The sequence below is a fragment of the Myotis yumanensis genome, unplaced genomic scaffold (genome assembly GCF_028538775.1).
Source record: "Myotis yumanensis isolate MYYU_CA2020_CCGP unplaced genomic scaffold, mMyoYum1.0.hap1 SCAF_1, whole genome shotgun sequence".
Taxonomy (NCBI): Eukaryota; Metazoa; Chordata; class Mammalia; order Chiroptera; family Vespertilionidae; genus Myotis; species Myotis yumanensis.
The window spans coordinates 211,328,634-211,350,731 of NW_027223752.1; the positions used below are offsets into that span (position 1 = coordinate 211,328,634).

The 22,098-nt window shown below is 36.4% G+C and overlaps 1 protein-coding gene across 2 annotated transcripts in view; it reads left to right on the top strand.

Annotated features, from left to right (window-relative positions):
- The window catches only part of GABRA4 (gamma-aminobutyric acid type A receptor subunit alpha4), a 65,675-nt gene extending 57,769 nt beyond the window's left edge, over positions 1-7,906 (top strand). For both annotated transcript variants that reach the window (XM_070397133.1, XM_070397138.1), the window contains exon 9: positions 5,392-7,906. In XM_070397133.1, coding sequence (XP_070253234.1) covers positions 5,392-5,922 — 531 coding nt within the window. In that variant the 3' untranslated portion in view covers positions 5,923-7,906. The remainder of the gene's footprint in view (positions 1-5,391) is intronic.
- Positions 7,907-22,098: the final 14,192 nt, after the last annotated feature.

Here is a 22,098-nt window from a genome sequence, read left to right on the forward strand (position 1 = left end):
TTCTTTGGCTGTTTGGCAGAGAGCAAAGATTTAAGCCTCAAATCAGTCTAATTTGCTTTCCTTTATATGTTCTGATAATAGAGTATTGAGAGACTTTTTAGGTATTCTCAGTCACCCTTGGGATTGAGTCAAAATAATTTCCGTGCTCTAGGACTGTCTGCAATATTCTAGAAATCTGACCCATAAACAAAGAAATAGTAATCTGGAGGTCAGGTAGAAAAATATTTGTACAGTTTTTCTTTAATTGTCTTAATTTGAAAAATAATCTTGATTCTGTACTATACCCATTCCATTAAAATTTATTTTAAAATGAAGTAGGTGCCTGCTCTGTCCATTAGCTTACAGAGATTAATAAGATGGTCTTTATACTCTAGAAGTTCATGGTAATCTTAAAGATTCAACCTTTCTTTTCAGGTGATAATCCTAAGTGGCACACTTCATACTGCTCCCTCCATTTTCATCAAGTCTCTCGCTTTGTTGATTATTTTTTTCAATCACCATAGATTGAGCTCATCTCTTTGACTTGGGGGTCACTTTTCTCTCCAGACATTTTCTTTACACTTATTTGATAACTAGAGGCCCGGTGCATAAAATTCGTGCACAGGGGTGAGGGGGTCCCCTCAGCCCAGCCTGCACCCTCTCCAATCTGGGACATCCCTCTCACAATCTGGGACTGCTGGCTTCTAACTGCTCACCAGCCTACCTGCCTGATCGCCCCTAACTGCCCCCCCACCATCCTGATCACCCCTAACGGCCTCTGCCTGCTGGCCTGATCGCCCCTAACTGCCTTCCCTGCCGGCCTAGTTGCCCCCAACTGCCCCCCCCCTTGCTGGCCTGGTCGCCCCTAACTGCCCCCCTGCCAGCCTGGTCACGCCCAACTGTCCCCCTGCTGGCCTGTTCACCCCAACTGTCCCTCCTGCCGACCTGGTCTCCCCACGCAGCCTGCTTGTTCAGTCATTTGGTTGTCCCTCAGTAACCCCCCTACCAGCCTGGTTGCCCCACACAGCCTGCTGTTCAGTTGTTACTGTTACTGTGATGGCGTTCCCGGACAATTTGCATATTCCTGTATTACTAGCATAGATTATAACTTGTCTAATTATAGATGTTGTCAGAATATAATTTTCAAATCTTCAAAAACATTGCAAACAAATATTGAATGGACGTTAAGTCAAAGTGATGTTCAGCTCATTAATTAATGAGAGAACCACTTAAACGATAAAATGGGTTCAAAATCTTTATGAGTAATAACTACAAGTAACTTTAAAAAAATAAATGTTAGGATGAAGTTGCTATGTTAGATACAGAAGTGGTTAACATACACTACAGGGCAACAGAATCATAACTTTTGGTGGTCTTTTCTACTGGACAGGAGCCTACAAGTTAATATGTAACTTCATAGTATTTGGCTCAAATCCAATAATAAATAGCAAAATCAAACTCAAGTAAATTCTCCCAGAAACTTAATAATCCTTGCATGGAATTGTTAATTAATGCTCCATTATGACATGGAAAGAACAAGCTGTACTCATTTCTGACTTCCAAGTCTCAAATAATTTTTAACAATATAATTGACTTCCATATACTTGACTGACTCAAAAGGAGTAGTTTATTAAGTATTTTAATGCCTCCTCCACATCTGTGCACAAAGAGGCTGTACAATATGGCAGAACACAGTTAAGTAACTCAGTGTATGCCTTCCATTCAGCCATGACCTTTCTGCTTGGATTTTTCCCTACTGTAAATGAGGAACTGGAATAAGTTGATCACTAAAAAACTCTTGCAGTTTTAAAATGTTGTTATTCTTTAAGAATGGGGTTATAGAGGGCAAAATATCTTGGTCCTTTAACGAGTGTGTGGAGTTGGGCAATGGGGTCTACAAATGGTCTTTGATGCATTCTGGGCAGGACAGCCTTCTAAGTATCCCAGAATGTCTGGGGAACTTCTCACCAGAGTTTTGGGAATACCTCCTTTAGGACCCTTGGTTTAGTTGGTCTACATATGTTAGCTAGTGCTACAACAATGCTGCATAACAAACAACTACAAAACTTAATTAGCATACAACAATTTATTTTTGCTTTTAATACTGTGAGTGAATTAGAAAGTTCTGTTGATCTGGATTAGGATTGGCTGGGCAGTCCATTGTCTCTTAGCTGGAGCAAACTCGCATGTCTAGTGATCAGTTAGCTATTGGCTTCTAGGATAAACCTTCCTAGGATGACTGATTCTGCTCTAAAAGATTTCTCCATCAGGCTATCCCACCTCTGTTCTTGTGATGGTGGCAGTGTTCTGAGAGTAGAGGCAAGCCAGGGCTCTTAAGGCTAAGACTTGGAAGTGCACACTATCACTTCCACCACACTGTTGGCCAGAGAAAGTCATAAGGAAGCCTGTAGGAAAATAGGCTCCAGATCCTGAAGGTGAGGCATGGGATATGAAGAGGGAGGATGAATTATTCAAGCAACCATTAGAACATAATTCACAGTTGGGATTTCAGGAAGTTCCAGAAGGATATCGATTTAGAGGAAAAGAAGATGAGATCCGATAAATGTGCTTGTGATTTCTTGTGGGGTGCACTTAGGTTACTTAGAATTAGTTTCATCTTTTTAGGTCTTACTTTTAAGATTCATTATGCAAGGCTAGATCAGTGTATGGAGTTGGTTATTCATATTACTGAGGCAAATGCCTTCTGAGTATTCTGCCAAATTTTATTTGAATGTTGAGATATCCCAGTCTGGCTGGCGGGAACACGCATATCCCCTGGTTTAGTGTATGCCAGGTACTGCTTCTAATCCTTTCAGGTGGTTCTTCTTGCAGCCTTTGGTAGCTAATTCTCCCCACCCCCTTAATCTGATATGTGCTTAGCAAAATACTCAATGGGACTCTTCAGACATCTGGAGTTCTCTCCCTTTTTCAACATACACTTCTCCGTTACTTCTTCCCGTGAATGCTAACCGCCTCGATTTCCCTAGATTCTCAGCTCCATCTCCTCAGTTCAGGGAGTCTGCCAGCTTTTGCCCAGATTCTCCCTTAATGCACCAAAGCATAGGACTCTCTCAAGGTTGTTTCTTTCCTTTTTTTCCCCCCCAGTGATTATGGTTCTTTGTTGTCTAGTGCCCAGTCTCTTCAAAAAACAATTTTTATTTCACATATTTCCTTTATTTTAAGTTTAAATCCTTTTTTTTTTTTAAATTCTTACCCAAGGATGTGTTCATTGATTTGAGAGAGAGAGAGGAAGGGGGAGAGAGAGAGAAATACATTGATGGGAGAGATAAACATTGACCAGTTGCCTCCTATACTTGCCCCATCTGGAGATCAAACCTGCCTCCTAGGTATGTGCCTGGCCTGGAATCCAATCACAGCCTTTTTGGGTAGGGAGTGACTCTCCAACCAACTGAGCAACCCGGGTGGGGCTTTGTCCAGTCACTTCATGCAGGAGAGTAAATTCTGTCTCTGTGGCTCCATTTTGGCCAGAAATGGAAGTATCCAATTCTTAGAGTTTATTTTTAGGAAGAAGATGTGTTTCTAAAGATTATGAATGACCTAACTTTTGGTGGAAAAGGCAATAAGAAAATATCAGATTATACGGTATTTGAAACTACATATTTCTCTCTTGCTCGTCCAATTGGTCCTTTCATTACTCTCTTCCTTCTCTTCTTAGTATATTTGTTATATATATTATTGTTTCATGTGCATGGGTATTCATTTTACCTTACCAATAATAGTGTAAGCTTTTTAAATGTTGTGGATATACCTTACACTTCTTTATATTCTTCACCATGTGTATTACATTTTAGAATTAAAGGTAATCAATGAATGGTTATCCTTTTCTTTTAAAAAAGGGACTCAAAATCTGAGGGTTAATTAAGTGATGTGTACAGTGTGCTGTGTAGAGTAAATGTTCTGGGTAAATTATGGTAATTCACCTTTTAGGTTGATGTCAATTTTGGTTTAAATTGTCTCCACCGAAATTAGATGCCATATGTTAGACAATTTCTCAAGAGTTCAACTGCAACCTACTTAGAAGAATCCTCCAGGCTGACAGGAAGAACCCTCTCCAAGCCTCTCAGATCCTGTTATGGCTCTCACCTTGTAATGCTTATTTTCTTTCTCAGAAAACTTGAAGTCATAATTCACAAATATCTGAAATATGGGTTGAACACGTTTAACCTGCTTGATGAGTGTGGTATTGAAAAAAGATTATATTTGTGGACCAAGCATTTTTCTGTAAAGTGGATTCTTAATTAATTGTATGTAATATCTGTGAAATTTCTTGTAGGCTGGCTTCTGAATCATACACTTGTGAGCTGTTCTTCCTCTGTCTCTCTTCTACTACTCCATCTTCTCACCCATCATTTATTTCATGAAATGGTAGGGGAAGAGTATATAGAAAGCAATTACTATTTACCCTTAATATAACTTAGAATAAATGTAATTAAGAAACAAATATCTTTGCAAAACAATCAAACTATAGCTAAGGACAGACATTTGAATAATTTGAGCAATTGCTTTCCTTCACTAGTGTAGACAATCTATAGTTGGCTATACAGTTATTTATCATGTCTGTCAAAATACAAGGAGCATTAATTTTAATATTTTTCATGCATCTTCATTCAAGTGTAGTTTTGTTTTACACAGAATATAATTTGATGGAAAATACTGAATTTCATGTTGATTGAAACATTTTTATACATAAATAATTTGAACATAGATATTTATGCAATGGTGATCCTGTTTATATGTCTAATACAACATTTCGTTTAAAATCTGTTTTCTTTTGTTTTTGCATTATTGATTGTGGTAAAAATCTAAAATGCATTAGGATTTCTGGATTTATAATGTTGTGTATGATTGCTTATAGAAGACTACTAGTATGAAAATAAATTCCAGGGACTTAGAAATGAAAGCTTTTGGATTTTTTTTAAAGAATGGCATGCACATGTGGATTGTTATTATTATTGTTATTCTATGCACAAGAATAAGTAAAGTTCTTCCTGTTTATAAAGCAAACTATACAAAACTCACTGAAATGTACACAACATATCAGATAATATTATTTACAATAAAACTGAACAAATAAGTTGTGCTGCCATCATCCTGAATCCTTAAAGTCAAGTATAACTCTAGTTTATGCTCATAAAAGCCTAATCTTCTTTTTATAGATTTAAATCCTAATTATTTATGGGAATGGATAACAATTTCAAAAAAGAAAATTTTTGATTCAGTTTCAGATATGTACACATTCTTTTTGGTAAGCCTTTATATCAAGCTGATTATAGCATACTAATAAAGGTCTATTTTATGGAAACAACTAGTTCTAATGATTTGATCCATTTAAATTTTGTATAAATCTATATAAAATGACATACCAATGTAATTTTGATTATATCTTTTCAGAACACAAATTCCAATCTGAACATGAGGAAAAGAACAAATGTTTTGGTTCAGTCTGAATCTGACGCTGGCATCAGAACCGAGGTAGGAAACCATTCGAGCAGATCTTCCATGATTGTTCAAGCAGCTTCTGAGGCCACATCGCAGACTTACTTAGCTTCCAGTCCAAACCCATTCAGCCATGCAAATGCCGCTGAAACTATATCTGCTGCAAGAGCACTACCATCTGCTTCTTCTACTCCTAGCAGAACTGGGTATGTGCCCCAGCAAGCTTCAGCGGGACCTGCTTTTACCCACCATGTGTTTGGATCAAGACTGGGGCGAATTAAGACAACAGTTAATACCATAGGGGCTTCTGGGAAGTTGTCAGCCACTCCTCCTCCTTCTGCCCCACCACCTCCTGGATCTGGCACAAGTAAAATAGACAAGTATGCCCGCATTCTCTTTCCAGTAACATTTGGGGCATTTAACATGGTCTATTGGGTTGTTTATTTATCCAAGGACACTATGGAGAAATCAGAAAGTCTACTGTAATTTTTTTTTTTTTTTTTGCTATAGAAGTTTCCTAAAATATGATGAACTTGAATGCAGAATGTCTTTTTAAATGTTTTTAAAGATAAACAATTGTTCTTTACTAAAATAAAAATCCTATGTAATTTTCCCATTTAAAAGAATTCAAGCCAGTTATTGGGAGAGTTAATTAATTCCTCAGTGAAAAGAAAGTGAGCCAATTTTCATTTCAGAAAAGTGATTTAAATAGAATCAATTCAGCATTCAAATTAGACAGAATACAGACCATCTTGGAAAGTTGGGACGAGAGAAATGGGGCTCTTAGAAATATGTGGTGCATATTTATGCATTGAAATTTGAAAACGGACTATGACATTTTTTAATATACACTATGAATATCAACCAACCACCCTAAATTTCCCAGTGGCACTGCCCTTAATCAGAATTGTTTATCAGATATTATATGCCGTGACCTTTGGAGATCCTCTTACCTAGTTTCTGCAAGAAAAGGACTTTTCCTGTTAAATTAAACATTTTTAGAAGGAAAATGGAACTAAACAAATACTGACCAATGGAGTGAAACCTCTGCTGCATCAAAAAGAAATACAGAGACCGGAGGAAATACACGCCCGGTCATATGTTGACCAAACAGGACTTAACGGTTGACTTGGAAATTTGTGCTTTGAGCCAAAGTTTAACTCATTGTATTAATTCTTTTGATAGTAGTTCATTCAGTTCTGTGCTCCTTCCATGTGTGTTTACTCAGAGCCTACTGTGTCCCAGGCACTATGCTAGACATTGTCTCTCTAGGAAAGCTCCTTCACCTTTGCCTACAATATGACTTAAATAGAATAGTCAACGCATGCTAATGAACCATAAACTAGCAGAAACCAGTGCATTCTTTAATGAAGAAACATGATCTAGAATCTGAAAACATATTCAAAATATTTGTCTCCTACATTGATAGAGATAACAGGTATATTGTTCACATAGCCACTTTGGAGATAAGTACATGTGAGAACTTCAGCAATTGACATCAAAATATCATGAAAATGTGGTACAGATTTTTCTGTACCTGAAAAGCACTGTGCGCCTGAAAGTAGCAATCTGGGCACTGTAAGACTTTATGGATTACCTGTCTGAAATTTGATCAGTATCACATAATAGAATTTGGTCAGAATCACAGAATCATCAGAATTAGGAACTCAACACAAGGGCTTTTTAGATGTTTTTCCCAACATAGATTTGGTGAAATGTATTAGCTGGTGAAATGCTAAACTTTTGGGAGGTTTCTGTGTCCGTAGTTCTGTATTTCAGGACAATTTCATGTTCATTTGGAGGGGAAGCTCTGTATAGTTCCATAACCAAGGTGAGATGTTTAAAATTAAAAGAGCAATAGCAAAGGAATGGGATACAGAAAAAACCCTAGCCCAAGGGTAGGATGCCACTGACTCTGTTATGCAATTTATCAGGATGTTCATGTACTGACTTTTCTTTTTCATTAGGTAGGCTTAACAAGTTAATTGAATTTCTGGCAGCTGTCTGATGCTGCTAAATCTAGGTCCAATTTTTTGTGTTGTATTGCTTCCAAATTTTTATTTTATACTACTCTGTCTCCTTAACCTAGTTTTTGTGAATGAATGTGTTCTGCATGTTTGGGGGAACATTTGAAAAGAAATGGCCACTTTGAAAACAGGATCTCTTTTTTTTTTTATAAAAGAAATGATATTAATTTGTATTAGTTTTTCAGTTATTGCATTGCCTTCGAGTGACTTTGTATGAGACCTGTAACATATGCAAATGCCAAATATTAATTGTGAGTCATGTTGGAGAATTCCTTACTGGTTATCTCTTTAGATATTTAAAATAATCAACAGTTTGAAGGCTGAAATATGCTTTAGAAATCACCCAATCTAAACCCCTTATTTACAAATTGAGGCCAGTAATATGAGGCCCAGTAAAATTTGTATAAATGTATATACTTAATAAAGAGTTCTTGTACACAAAACTTATCAAACATTATTTCATGAATGCAAATAAATTTCTAGCCGTGAGGACAATGCTTGAAATTATAGGAAGCTATGATTGTTCATTTTTCTAATGAAATGACCTTATTTCTTTGGTGAGAAACTTACTCCTTGCTTATCTATTAGTCTATTCTTAAGCAGTATTTAATTGGCCTCCCTTTTAAAGAATAAATTCTTCTCCTATAAATTTTATAGATGGTCAATGGATAAAAATAAATGATTTTAGATTTATAGACCAGAGATCCAAGTTAACTCATAGTATTTTTCTTACTTTTGCACATGAAGAACATTTTAAATAAAGTGGCCATATAAAGAGAAAGGGCAAAATTAACCAAGAATTCTTAATTGTTAATTTGAATAATATATCGATCAGAAAGTCTAATTATTAGTACAAAAAGGAATTATTTCATGTGCAAACAATGTTAATAATAATGATGCATAATTTGTTTTTCCCTAAATGAATTCCATCAAATTAATTCAAGGCTAATTATTTGTTGTTGTTAATCCCCACCTGAGGATATTTTTTCCATTCCTTTTTGAGAGAGAATGGAAGGGATAGAGGAAGAGGGAGAGAGAGAAAGAGAAATTTTGACGTGAGAGAGACACATGGACTGGTTGCTTCTGAAAGTGCCCCGATGGGAGCTGGGGAGGTGGGGGTGGTGGAGGGTGGGGAGTGAACTGGAAACCAAGGTAGTGCTCTTGACCAGGAATCGAATAGGAGACACTTCATTGTGCAGGCCGACACTCTAACCACTGAGCACACTGGCCAGGGCAAGGCTCATTTTTTTTGGGGGGGGGGGGCAGGGGATCATCGTTTCTATCTTTCTAATAACTCAGAGCTACATTAAATGTAACACTTGTGAAGAACCAGTCACTTTTCACCATTAGAAAATCTCATAAGTCATATGAGACCCCAACGTCCTGGCAATTTGTGAAGAATAATAATTCTGGCTGAGAATAGTACCCTTGTATGTCTCTATTTTTTATATAAAATTCAGAATTGTTTTATTCAGTACCAATACTTATATTCTAGCTTTCAACACCAAATTGGACAATAAATGTTACATAATTACTTCCATTTTCCTCCAAGCATGATCAAGTATTGATTTACAAGATCAATCCACAGTTAAAAATGACTTGCATTTGTTCAAATACAGAATATATGAATAATGTGTATTTAAAATTGGACCTCACTGATCTTAAATTAGAGTAGGCAGAGAGTAGAAGCGCCTTCTTTTACAGAAGGAAATGAATCATAGAGAATTTAGTGACAAAGATTAAAAGCATAAGGCTGGAATGAACTTTAAAAGGTCATTTTTCAATCACCTCTCCTTAGCAGTGACTGTGTTTCAAGCAATACATAAAACTTGTGGTTTATTTTATCAATGAATTGGTAATTCTGTCTGACCTAGGAAAAAGTCCCTACCCTCCACTCCCCTGTTTCCCAGTGTCCCCTCTTCTAGATCTGTGGATAACCTCTAGGGGAAAAGTACCAAGCAGAGAAACGGACGACTTGACTCCAAGTTCTGGCTCTGCCTACTCTATTGTGCTTTTAGATACGTCATTTAAACTCTCTAAGAAGGTGAAATTAAAAAATAGCTAAGATTTCTTTCCATTTTAATATTCTCTGGTTCTCAAATAGACTAAATACAAGCATATTTTTGGAATAGATACACTCAATACTTTGTGCCATAAATATATATTTATGGGAGAGAAGGAATTGATTTTAGTTCATTGCTTAATTACTTTTAGCTCATGCCTTGGGCCTTATCTTAATATTAACATTTCCTTAACTTTTTAAAAAATATATTTTATTGATTTTTTACAGAGAGGAAGGGAGAGAAATAGAGGGTTTGAAACATCGATGAGAGAGAAACATCGATCCGCTGCCTCCTGCACACCTCCCACTGGGGATGTGCCCGCAACCAAGGTATATGCTCTTGACCGGATTCGAACCCGGGACCCCTCAGTCCACAGGCCAACGCTCTATCCACTGGGCCAAACCGGTCAGGGCGTCATTTCCTTACCTTAAAAGAAATAAATCTCCCCATTTAGATTATATATTTTCTTCCCTGTGGAAGATTATATTCTATAAAGACTGAAGAATTTTGGTTATTTCTCTTGTCTGGGTTTTTCTTCATCTGAATTAAATGATTTCCAACTGTATGTAATGTTGGATACTGTGCTGATTTTTAGACGTACATGGATAAACAAAACTGGTTCCTTTCCTTACAGGTGGTCCCAGTCTGGTAGCAATGACATATCTGTAGACAAAGAACCATAAGTGCTACAGCAGTATAGAACAGAGCTGAGACTCAGGTAATGTGAGTGAGCACTCACCTTGGGCACAAAAATAAATTTGAAACCAGACGGAAGGTTCCTGCTGCCCGCTGCTGCTCATCAAATAAGTAGAGACAAGGTTGAATCTTTGCGGCGTGTTTACTAACCAGATAGCCAGCAATCTGAGAGGGTGGCAGGTGTACAGCCTGAAAAGACCACTCTGACATTTCATCTCAAGTCAGCCCTATAAACGGGTCGTTGGAGGGAAAATTTCTAAAGTTAGCTCCCAGGATCTGCCCTCTTTCATGTTCCCTGCAAAGACTCGCCCTGGAAAAGGTTAGCCCGGAACACTGTCTCCCTTCAGATAGGTCCTGTCCTTGATCAGGATTTTCTTTTGAGTGACAGGCTCATCTGGGCTCCGTGGCTGCCTTATCTCCAGGGCCTGTTCTGCTTGCAATACACCCTCCAGTTTCCCAAGGGTCTGTAAGAAAATCTCTCCGTACTGAGTAGCTATTAAACAACTGTGATTCTATTTCTATTACATGCCCCTCCCCTATCAATATGAGGGTGCCAAAAACCCCAATAAGCAGATAAACAATATTTTGAAAGAATATTTAGCCCTGGCTGATGTGGCTCAGTTGGTTGAGCATTGTCCCATGCACCAAAATGTCACCAGCTCATTCCTGGTCAGGGCACATGCCCTGGTTGTGGGCTCGATTCCCAGTAGGGGCCGTGCAGGAGACAGCCTATTGATGTTTCTCTCTTTCTCCCTTTCTTTTCCTCTCTCTCTAAAAAAATCAATACAAACATATTTTTAAAAATATTTTAAAAATCAAAATTCATGGGTGAATCAAATACCTAAATTTTATATAGAAATGAGATCAGTATTAATGATATTTTCTTTTGCAACGGACTCTAATATTAATTGGCATGGCACTGATATACAGGGTAGAAAAAAGATACATGCAATTTTATAACTTAATTGATAGGGATGGCAGGGAAGCCTTTACAGAGATATTATTGATATCTATAGAATAATTTGGGATCCTAGCCCCTCTGTGTACTCCTACAAATAGACAAACAACAAATGCACCATTTTAGCACCACCTGAAGCATGAAAAGAGATGTATAGATTTGGAACTTAGAGAGGAACTATAAATAGTTCAGGGTAATGGGGGAGCGGGGAGTGAATGCAGGGAAGTGATAGTTGTTGATGTTGGAAGGACCTGTAGGGCTGGATTAGAGATAGTTTTGTATAAATTACTAAAACGTTTGGATTTGATTTCAGTTTAATGGCAATCTATTGAAATTCATGCTGGATGATAAGATGACAATGAATATGCTATGCTTCAGTTTTAGAGAAATCACCTGGTTGCTGTATGAACTATGGAATGGTGGGCCATGAGACTAGAGGTATTGCAAGAGTTGAGATGTCTCATTTTTCTTTTCTCTCTCAATTATTATTTGCCTTCCATTTGTTTTATTTAAAATATCAATGACTTCATTGTTATTTGTAAAAATGACACATGATTGTTAAAAATAAAAGTATGTATTGCCGAAATTTAAAAACAATCTCAAATCTCACCACCAAAAATTTGTTACTATTTCATGAATATCTCTCCAGATATTTTTTGTATAGATGTGTTTGTATAGAAGATTAGAATGGTACATCTAAATAATTAAAAACCTAAATTTACCTTTACCTCAATCTAAGATAAAAATACTGGAGTAGCCCTAGCCGGTTTGGCTTAGTATAAAGAGCGTCGGCCTGCGGACTGAAGGTTCCAGGGTTCAATTCTGGTCAAGGGTACATGCCAGGGTTTCAGGCTCAGTCCCCAGTAGGGGATGTGCAGGAGGCAGCCAATCAATGATTCCCTCTCATCATTGATGTTTCTATCTCTCTTCCTCGCCCTTCTTCTCTGAGATCAATAAAAATATATTTTAAAAAATACTGGAGTAAACTGAAGAGATTGTTGAAATTTAGTGTTTAATCAAAGCAAGTCATTTTGGGGACTCTTTTTATCCCACATTTCAATCTTCATTTAAAGCAAGTTTTATCCTATTATGTGTCTAAATAATTTTTTTCTTTCAGAATGCTAATTATGTTAAATCCCTTTTGTCTCTATAGCTATTTATAATAGCCATATTTGTATTTTTAAATTTGTAGTTCACTGTGTCAACCATAACCCAAGTGAGTTTTCAGTTGTGTTTATGCTCTGTTGTAACCTCTAATGTAATTTTCAACTTCATTATGGTTTCATTTTTTTCCCATTGCTTTCTTGGTCTGTGCTATTTCTTTTTTTTCCATTTATTTCTGCTGTTTTTATAATCTCTTTATTGAAAATTATATATTTTTGTTTCTCACCATTAATGAGATATGTCTATAATTTATTTGAGACTATAGAGAACTATTTATATACATATTCCTCTGATGAAAAATTTTCTTTGGTATGAACTTTATCTTTTTTTTTTTCATTGTGTTTTTGCTTCCTTTGCCTATATTCTGGTCTGGTTTCTTTCTATTAATCACTGAATGAAGCCAGCTATTTACTGAATGAACTATGGTGTGGGAAAATGAATCAGATCAGCCCACAACAGCAACTTAAATTTCAGGATTTAAGCCCACCTCCTCAGATCTGTTTTATCTATTTTTGACATTCAGGTGGTCTATGTTGCTCACAGGGTAACACTCTCTCAGTTTTACTTTCTCAGTGTTGTTAGTGGTCTAGTGATTATTGCCTTTCTTCCATTTTCTCACTGTAATGCTTGTGATGCAGCAGGCTGCTTCACAACTACCAAAAATAGTCTATTAGCAATTTTTTTTCTCTACCCCATATTCTACCATTTGGGAATGCATAACTGCAATTCTATGAAGAGAGATTCTGTTCTTCTCTTGACTGTTCATGCTTCATCTCATGACTTCAAACAGTCTTTGGAGGATGTCGAAGACAATGACACATTGAAATCTATATCTTATCCAAGTTATGTGCCAGCCAAGTTCCTTTTTCCTATTAGTGTAAATGGCTCCCTATTTGAAAGCTATTTATCATAGTTTGTTGTCAGTTACTTATAATTTCAGGCATGGTTTTCATTTTGTTTTCCCCAAGTTTTCATTATATTATTGTTGGAGGGATTTCATAGGAGATGAGAGAATTATAAATGCGTTTATTTCACCATTTTAAACTAAATCACCATTTATCATTTGTATTTCATTTGGATCAGGGGTTGACTAGAGAATCTTTTACTGGTATCCTTTATTGACAACCAGAGCTACATGATTTTCCCTTCTGTATATCAGGTATTATTGGAATCCAGTATTAAAGCGGGATTAAATAAGTGATAACACAGTCAATAAGAAACACTTCCCTTTGGGGAAAAGAAAATAAATAATAATTATAGAAAATATATATTATTTTAGTTAATCTTTCACTGACATATTCTTTTCAGTCTTTTGTATTTGTGAATAATAGTCTGCATTTCATCTTTGCAGATGTTTGCTAATATAGTGGAGCATGTTTGTTGTCATTTTATTGATTATATATACTGTTTCCTAGTTCAAATATACAATAAATCAGAGCTTTCAATCTTTAAGATACATACAAATTATTCTTGAGGTTAGGTTTTATTATTTTAAGGGAGCTTCACTGGAAAATAAATCAAAATCCAATTTTCATGAAAAGTCATATGCTGTATGCTATAAGACAATGAATGGCCATAGTAAACAAGAGGTTAAATTTTCAACTGATTTATCCTCAACAATAAAATTTTCTGAAGAATTTACACTAATAATATTGAGAACTGAAGAAGGAATAAAAAGAAAGCATTCTGTTTGGTTTTTCATTTGGAGTGTTGCACATACTGAGAAATAAAAGGATATATGCCTACCCTCTGAATAATTTTAAATTGTTTAATTGAAAATGTTCTTTATTACAAAAGTAGAGAAACATAACAATGCTTATTTTGTCATATCATGAAAGCTAAGCTTGTTATATTTTGAGCTGTATTATTCTTGCTCAATCAGAATAGCAAATAATAAAGTGTGGAATTTAAAACAGTAAAAATTTTGGTAATCAAGATATTTTTATTTTATAGAAATACCGTTTTGTGTTGTTTCTTTTGATAAAATACACATTCCTTGATTTTATAGCAATCACATTTAAGCCCCTGAAATTTATGATTTTATTCTGTGTAAGAGTATTACCTTGCTACATTATAGTGAAGACAACATAGTCATTATAATTTTGCTTTTGCAAATTTGTTTTCAAAAGAGGAATATTATCAAATGTCATTTTAATATTTTAAAATATTTCTTCAGTAAATGATTTTTTAATGTCTCTTTAAGCAAGCTTCTCTTGGTTCTCAGGAGAAGCTTGGTTCTCAAGAGAAGCTTACTATGAGTAATAAGCTAAGCTTATTACTCATAGTAATAAACTGTCTTTGCTTCTTAAATAAAATGCATACCCGAGCATAGCACTGTGGAATAATTCAGTATTCAATTTCTCACTGGAGAATGAGTATTTAAAATAATAAGGATTTAAATTGACATAAAATTTGTTCATAGATACTTATATTTTAAGATGTGTTGGAGCTAAACTCTGGAATCATTAAAATTAAACATATATCTAATATGTTTTTTTTCTATTTAAATTTAAAACAATAAACAAACTTATCTGGAATATTTTATGTTTATGAATTTTTTAATAAGTATCCTTCCTTTAAATTGGTCATAGTATCATTTGAGACATGATATTTCATCTTGAAGCCCAGCTCCTATCATGAATATCCCTAGTTTTCACTCATCTCTAATTTCCTGAACAACCAATATCACTAGAGTATAGTTTTGCCAGCTTTTTATGGCTGAAAAAAATCTTTGTGGTGAAATGGATAAAGAAAAGTTATAGGACCCATGAAATTTGATGTGGCACAATGAAAACCTTTAACTATATGGTTTTGATTAACTGCAGGGGAATCATATATGTATATGTGTATGTGTGTGTGTGTGTGTATATATATATATATTTCTGATGAGTCAAAAGTAATACAGTATAGCAATCTGTAACAATTCTAATCTGTGAGACCAAAGTAAATTTCTGAGAAACTGAATGAGGCTGACTTATAAAAATATGTGAGCTTATGCCTTTTAATATCTAGCTCAGAATATTAGCTATAATTATTTTGAGAAATGAAGCACTTTGAACACTAATGATCTTTAATGAGTTTTTTATTTTATTATTATTATATTTTAAACAATTTATTTCAGAGAGGAAGGGAGAGGAAGAGAGAGATGGAAACATCAATGATGAGAGAGAATCATTGACTGGCTGCCTCCTGCACACCCCACACTGGGGATTGAGCCTGAACTGTGACCTCCTCCTGGTTCATAGGTCATTGCTCAATCACTGAGCCATGGTGGCCAGGATTTAATGAGTTTTTTAAAAAGTTATACTATATCATGAAACATTCTGAATGTCGTCCTCCTTGTTCTGAAACAATAGTTTTCTGAAGAAAAATTCAGGCTTTTGATTTATACCTTTTAAAAAGAGAAGGAACTGAAGAGAAAAGTAGTTGACCACAGATTTTTCATAATATGCACATATACACACACATGTTCCTATATGAATACATATAATAAAATACATAATATACGTAGTATTATTTTTTTGTTCACTTTACTGACATGTTAAGTGACCTCCGTATTTAATTTTATTCATTCAGCTAAATAGAATTCTTGTTATGGACTGAATGTTTATGTCCTGCCAATATGCATGTTTTGAAACCCTGTCTCCGCATGTGATGGTATTAGGAGATGGGGCCTTTGGAGGATAATTAGAATGAGTTCATGAGGGTGGAGCCCCCAGAATGGGCCTAATGCCCTAAGAGGAGTTATGGGAGATTGCTTCCTCTATCTGCTCTGCCACAGGAAGGTACAACGAGAAGCTGACAATCTGCAACCTGGCACCCTGACCTTGGAGTTCTAGCCTCCAGACGGTGAGACAGTTCTGTTGTTTAGGCACCCAGTCTCAGGTATTCTGCCACAGCAGCCCAAACTGACCAAGCACTTCCCTACTCCAGTGAGAACAATTCCAGTAATATTCTAATAGTTAAAGTATGCACACCCTTGATTGTGTAGTGACTTGTGATATGCCTTTAAGGAATTCGGAAGGTCTCATTGATCACCAGAACCTGGTCCCAACTAAACTGAATACTAGTTCCAAAGTGCCTGCCTTTTATTTTCAATAGTGATAATAGAAAAGCACAGCTAATGTAAAAAAAAGGGGGGAAATCAAAATCAAAACTATTCTCAAATATAAGCTTAAATAGAGAGGTAGGAAAAATAAGGTAATGGAACATGTACTAGTCGGGGTATTATGACTTTTGTAACTGGATTACATCAACTGATTATGCTACATTCAGTTGTTTTAATCTATGAATAATTTCTACAAAGCCCATTTTTGGAATATAATAGTTAAAGGTTAATTTTTTTCTGACTAATTGGAAGCAGAAGCTCAATGCTGGCTGCTTGGTTATGAAAATACACCCTGGTGCAGTTCAAAATTGTGAACTTGTTTACAATGGTACCTAATCTGTATTGTCATCCTCTGTGCATTCTGAGAATTAATTTCTCTCATAAGAAATTACGTGAAAGTCTTGTTATATTCTAGTATGTTTACTTCATGTCAAATATGCACCCATTATCTGAGTTCTTCAATGCTATCCCTCTCCTTTTATTCTAGAGAATGTAAAATAATAACATTGCTTTGGATTATGTTCTCATTTGAAAGCTTTTCAGGGTAATACTCATCAACTTGGTATTCCAGGCAAACAGATTCATGAATCTGTATCATTAGCATTAAGATAAATGCTAATTGCTGAAATAATTTATTAAGTAAGGCCCATATGTCTACTTGTAGAATAATATTGTCACAATGCCCCATGTTCTTTCATCAATTGAAAAGTAAACAGATGGATACACGGGTACTCTTAACAGAGGGTGATATCTCAGTTGGCATGCTTATTCTAATATTCTGATAACATTTTCATTTCTTCTTTACTGCATTTAGCCTACTCTCTCCTTAGAGTAAAAAAATGTAGTATTATGGCAAAACTACTTTCCTCCATAGTTTGTGGTATTCCTGCCACGGAGAGAAGAGAACAAAAAATCCTTTCTCTTCTACATGCAAAATGAAAGGGTTAAAGACATTGTTCTATTTTTGTGTATATTCAAGTGCATAATTTTCTGATACATTATATACTGATAATAGTCCCTGATAAATGAGAACAATATATTATTCACTCATAAGCAAAACTAGGTTAATTGCTTCTTTTAGCAGAAAAGCAAATGTGAGGGGGAAAGCTATTGCTCTTTATTTTAGAAAAGGTTGCATTGTGAATAAACTAAAACCTTCTGGCTACTCTAAGAATAAACTATAGATAGAAATGAAAATGCCCTGTAGAGATTGTGCCAAGTGAACTATTCAAATACACTCCTTAAACAGCAGATCTAAAAGGCTGGCATTCATTGTATACTTTGAGTGAAATGTAATCATTGTCCATTACATAATTACTCCTTGCATTTCTGCTCAAGTGGTGGTCTAATTTCTGGCTCCTTGGTCTCATCTCTCCTGCCTTGCCCATTTTACATGCTGATGTCAGACTATTTCTGTCCATTTCACACTTGCCTTAGAGTCTCTACTGAATCTCTATCACCTTTGGGATAAAATGTGAATTCCTTCCTCTGACATTCATGGTCCAACACAACCCAACTCTCATATCACCTTCATTCCCTCTTTCCACCTATTCTATGATCTATTCACCCAGGACAACATGAAATTCTCTAAAAGATAATCTGCATGACCATACCTTAGAGACTTTTCAAGCTAATTCTTTGCCTCAATTTCCTTTCTCCTGCTTTGGTCTTGTTGGTGACCTCCTGTAAATTACAGCACCATTGTCCCCATTCACTGATGCCATATATGATTCTCTTTCATTGAATTAATTCATGGCATTTTCTCACGATTTCGACATCTCTTTTGTAGTGTCTGTCATATATATTATGATCATTTGGTAACATATCTGTTTTTATTTGTAAAATTATTATGTTTGGATAAAGGATGAATAAACTATGCTCTCTGATCACAAGTTCAGTTTTATCTTGTAAGTTTAACAAAACTAAAATCAATATGCCTCACTTATATGTGGAATCTAATGAACAAAATAAACTGATGAACAAAACAGATCTAGAGACATGGATGCATGCAATAAACTGAGGAATCTCAGAGGGGGTGGGGGTGGAGGGGAGAGATTAACCAAAGAACTTTATGCATATATGCATACTGCATGGACACAGACAATAGTCTAGTGAAGGCCTGGGGAGTTGGGTGGAGAGGGTCAATGGGAGGGAAAGGGGACATCTATAATACTTCCAACAATAAAGATAAATTTAAATAGTAAATCAAATCTCCCTGACCAGTTTGGCTCAGTGGATACAGCATCGGCCTATGGACTAAAGGGTCCCAGGTTCGATTCCGGTCGAGGGCATGTACCTAGGAGGCAGCTGATTGATGTTTCTCTCCCATCGATGTTTCTAACTCTCTATCCCTCTCCCTTCCTCTCTGTAAAAAATCAATAAAATATATTTTTAAAAAAATAAAAGATAAAAATAAATAAATAAAATCAATATGCCCATTGTCTGATGATAAACTGAGGATTTTTACATAGTGTTTGGCCATTTGTAGGTTTAGTTTATTAGATAACTAGAGGCCTGGTGCGTGAAGTTCTTGCACGGAAGGGGAGCCCTCAGCTCGGCCTGCACCCTCTCCAATCTGGGACCCCTGGGGGATGTCCAACTGCCTCTTGCAATCCGGGACCGCTGACTCCTAACTGCTCACCTGCCTGCCTGCCTGATCACCCCTAACCCCTCTGCCTGCCTGCTCCCCTACTGGTCTGATTACACTTAACTGCTCTCCTGCTAGCCTGATCACCCCTAACCGCCTCTGCCTTGCCCCACACCTGGGACCCAGGATTCCCTCCACCAGCAGGTTGGGTCGCAGGCACCCAGGACCCAGGTTGGCTTTGCCCGGGCCAGCTGCAGCAGCAGCAGAGGACTGTGGGTGGGCGGCTTCGCCAGGGTTGCAGCCACAGGCACTGGCGTCTGGGACCACGGGACCGGCGGCTTGTCCCTCTCTCGGGCTGTAGGCACAGGCGCTGGTGCCCAGGACCATGGGGCAGGTGGCTTGTCCCTCTCCCGGGCCACAGGTGCAGGCACAGCCACTGGCACCTGGGACTGCAGGGCGGGTGGCTTGTCCCTCTCCTAGGTCACAGCCTGGCTGGTCCCCACTCCTCTCTCACAAGCTTGTTTGTGCCTGGCTGGTCCCCATTCCTCTCTCCCCAGTGTTGAGTGTCTGAGTAGTTCCGGTGCGAGGGCGCGAGGGTGCGAGGGTGTGATGACCATTTGCATATTAGCTCTTTATTATATAGGATTTGAAGTTAGCTGATTGCCAAAGAGGATAGCATGCCAACATCCTTCACATTATTTATATACTAGAGGCCTGATGCACGAAATCCATGCAAGGGGCTCGGCCCTCGCACCCATGGTGACTTGCCTTGGACCTTGCAGCCTGGCTTCATCCAGAAGGTTATCGGTCTAATTAGCAGATTACGCTTTTATTATTATATAAGATTTTGTTAAAATAACATTATTTAACAGAAGTAGGCAAAACAAATTCCTTCATACAATTCAAATTTAAGATTGGGTACTATGACCAAAACAACCATTTTTAATGCTTCCAACTGAAGGTATTACCATGGATCTATAATCATAATTCTGACAGTTACTTGATAGCAATTGGAGGGGGATTCAGATGTATATATTTCAAAGTTATTTTAAAATTGTATTTTTTGGTGAATAATAAATATAATTTTACTGTTCTTGACTATTTTTTCCTTACCTGCCACTTGGTGAGAAAATATAGAGAGAGAATTAAAAGGATCAGCTTCATACTCATATCATGGTTGAAAACTCATTTTCTCTTTATATCCCCAGAGAATTTTTGTCATTTAAGCATTCAAATAAATTTATGTATCTTTGAAAATAATCATGCTTTGAATTACAAAATGTACCTTATTCAGACAATATAAATTTGTTTTGAAATAAATGTTCTCATAAGTAATTATAGAATAGAATTTGTTCTAGTTCCACTGATTTCAAAATTAGAGCATTTCCATCCCATTGTTGTTCGATGAAAACCTTATTTTAGTAATAGTGTATTAGTACATTGTCTATGGAATGCTAACATGTACCAACCTCCTTCCTGTAGTGTGAGTAGGAAGAAAAAGAAGTAAAAGGGTGAGAAAAATTAGCAACAGTGGTAAGGAATACTTTGAGAGAAGTTCCACAACGGTTTTTAAAGTTGGCCAGGAGTAGAATGAAATGAAATATTTTAAAGAGCAGGGATGCCATTCTACTATTTCTAGATCAATTTTCAAATCATGTACAATTAAAAGTTAACCTTGGGCTACAGAACATAAGTTTAGATAATGAAGAGAAAAATAATGAGTCTTTTTCAATCAGTATAATGTGATGTATATTTAAGCTTGTTGTTGTTCTTATTTCTGACTTGTTTGCATAGACACATAGATGTTTAGTGTCATTCTGCTGTGGACACAATCAAATTGTTGCTGATTTAGCTACTTGTATTGTATGGTGTTGGTTTCGTGGCTATAAAACAAAACTAACTAAATCAGCCATTTCTCCTACTTAGTTGGCAAGAAATGACTTCTTTAGGATATAAATTGATCTTTAAATTGTAATGTAAGAATAATTTAAAGATAGAGAGGAAGCTGTAAAATAAAAATGGTGGGCAGAAATACTCTGAAGATATAAGGTGTATAAAAGGAAAAATAACACTTTTAATTTAAAAAGTGATTTGTTATATCACTTGCATTAACATGCCTTCCTCTTTGAGAATTCCTTACTACTCCTGGCTATAAACACTTCAAGAACACACTACATTTGATCTAGTATTTTATTTTTCTTACAATGTTTCAATGTTACTCTTATGACTACATGATGTATGTTAGTAATATTGTATGGATAGAAGATTATATACAAGTGACTCTCATTCAAGAGTTAGTAGTTCTTTTGAAGGAAGAAGATTGTCTGGTACTATATAACTAACTAAATGTACATGCTATAGATTTATTTTTATACTAGAGGCCCGATGCACAAATTCGTGCATGGATGGGGTCCCTCAGTCTGGCTGGTGATCGGGGCCAATTGGGGCCATCTCGCTCAGTCCCAGTCGAGGCTGATTGGGGCCAGCCAGCCAGGGGGAGGGACTGCAGCCATGGGAGGTTGGCTGTCAGAGTATCTTCCCCCTGGTGGTCAGTGTGCATCATAGCAACCAGTCAACCAGTCGTTCGGTCGCTTGGGCTTTATTAATGGTATTGATTTTACTTTCAAATTTTGTCTTTCTTTATACTGCCATCATAGTTTATGTATATACCTCTTGCCACCTGATATGATGAAGCTGAAAATAGTTTTGATGATTTAATGCATGTTGGCAAAAATTATTAGTCAGGCAATCGTGCACAATATTGTAAATGAGACACTATAAACTGAGATATGTAAAATGACAGTATAATGCCTCACTTACTACCTAGAGGTAGGTTAGCATAGTGGTGACTCAGGGACTCTAGATTCATATGTCACTTAATAGTGTGTGAGTTTAAGCATATTATTTCATCTCACTGCTGCACAGTTTCCTCATCAGTCACATAAGGATAATTAATTATCTCAGGAGTGGCTTTGATATTTAAATGAATTGATTCATGTGAACATGTTTTGAGAAGTACCTGGTACATAGGTAAGTGTGTAATACATGTTGGATGCTAT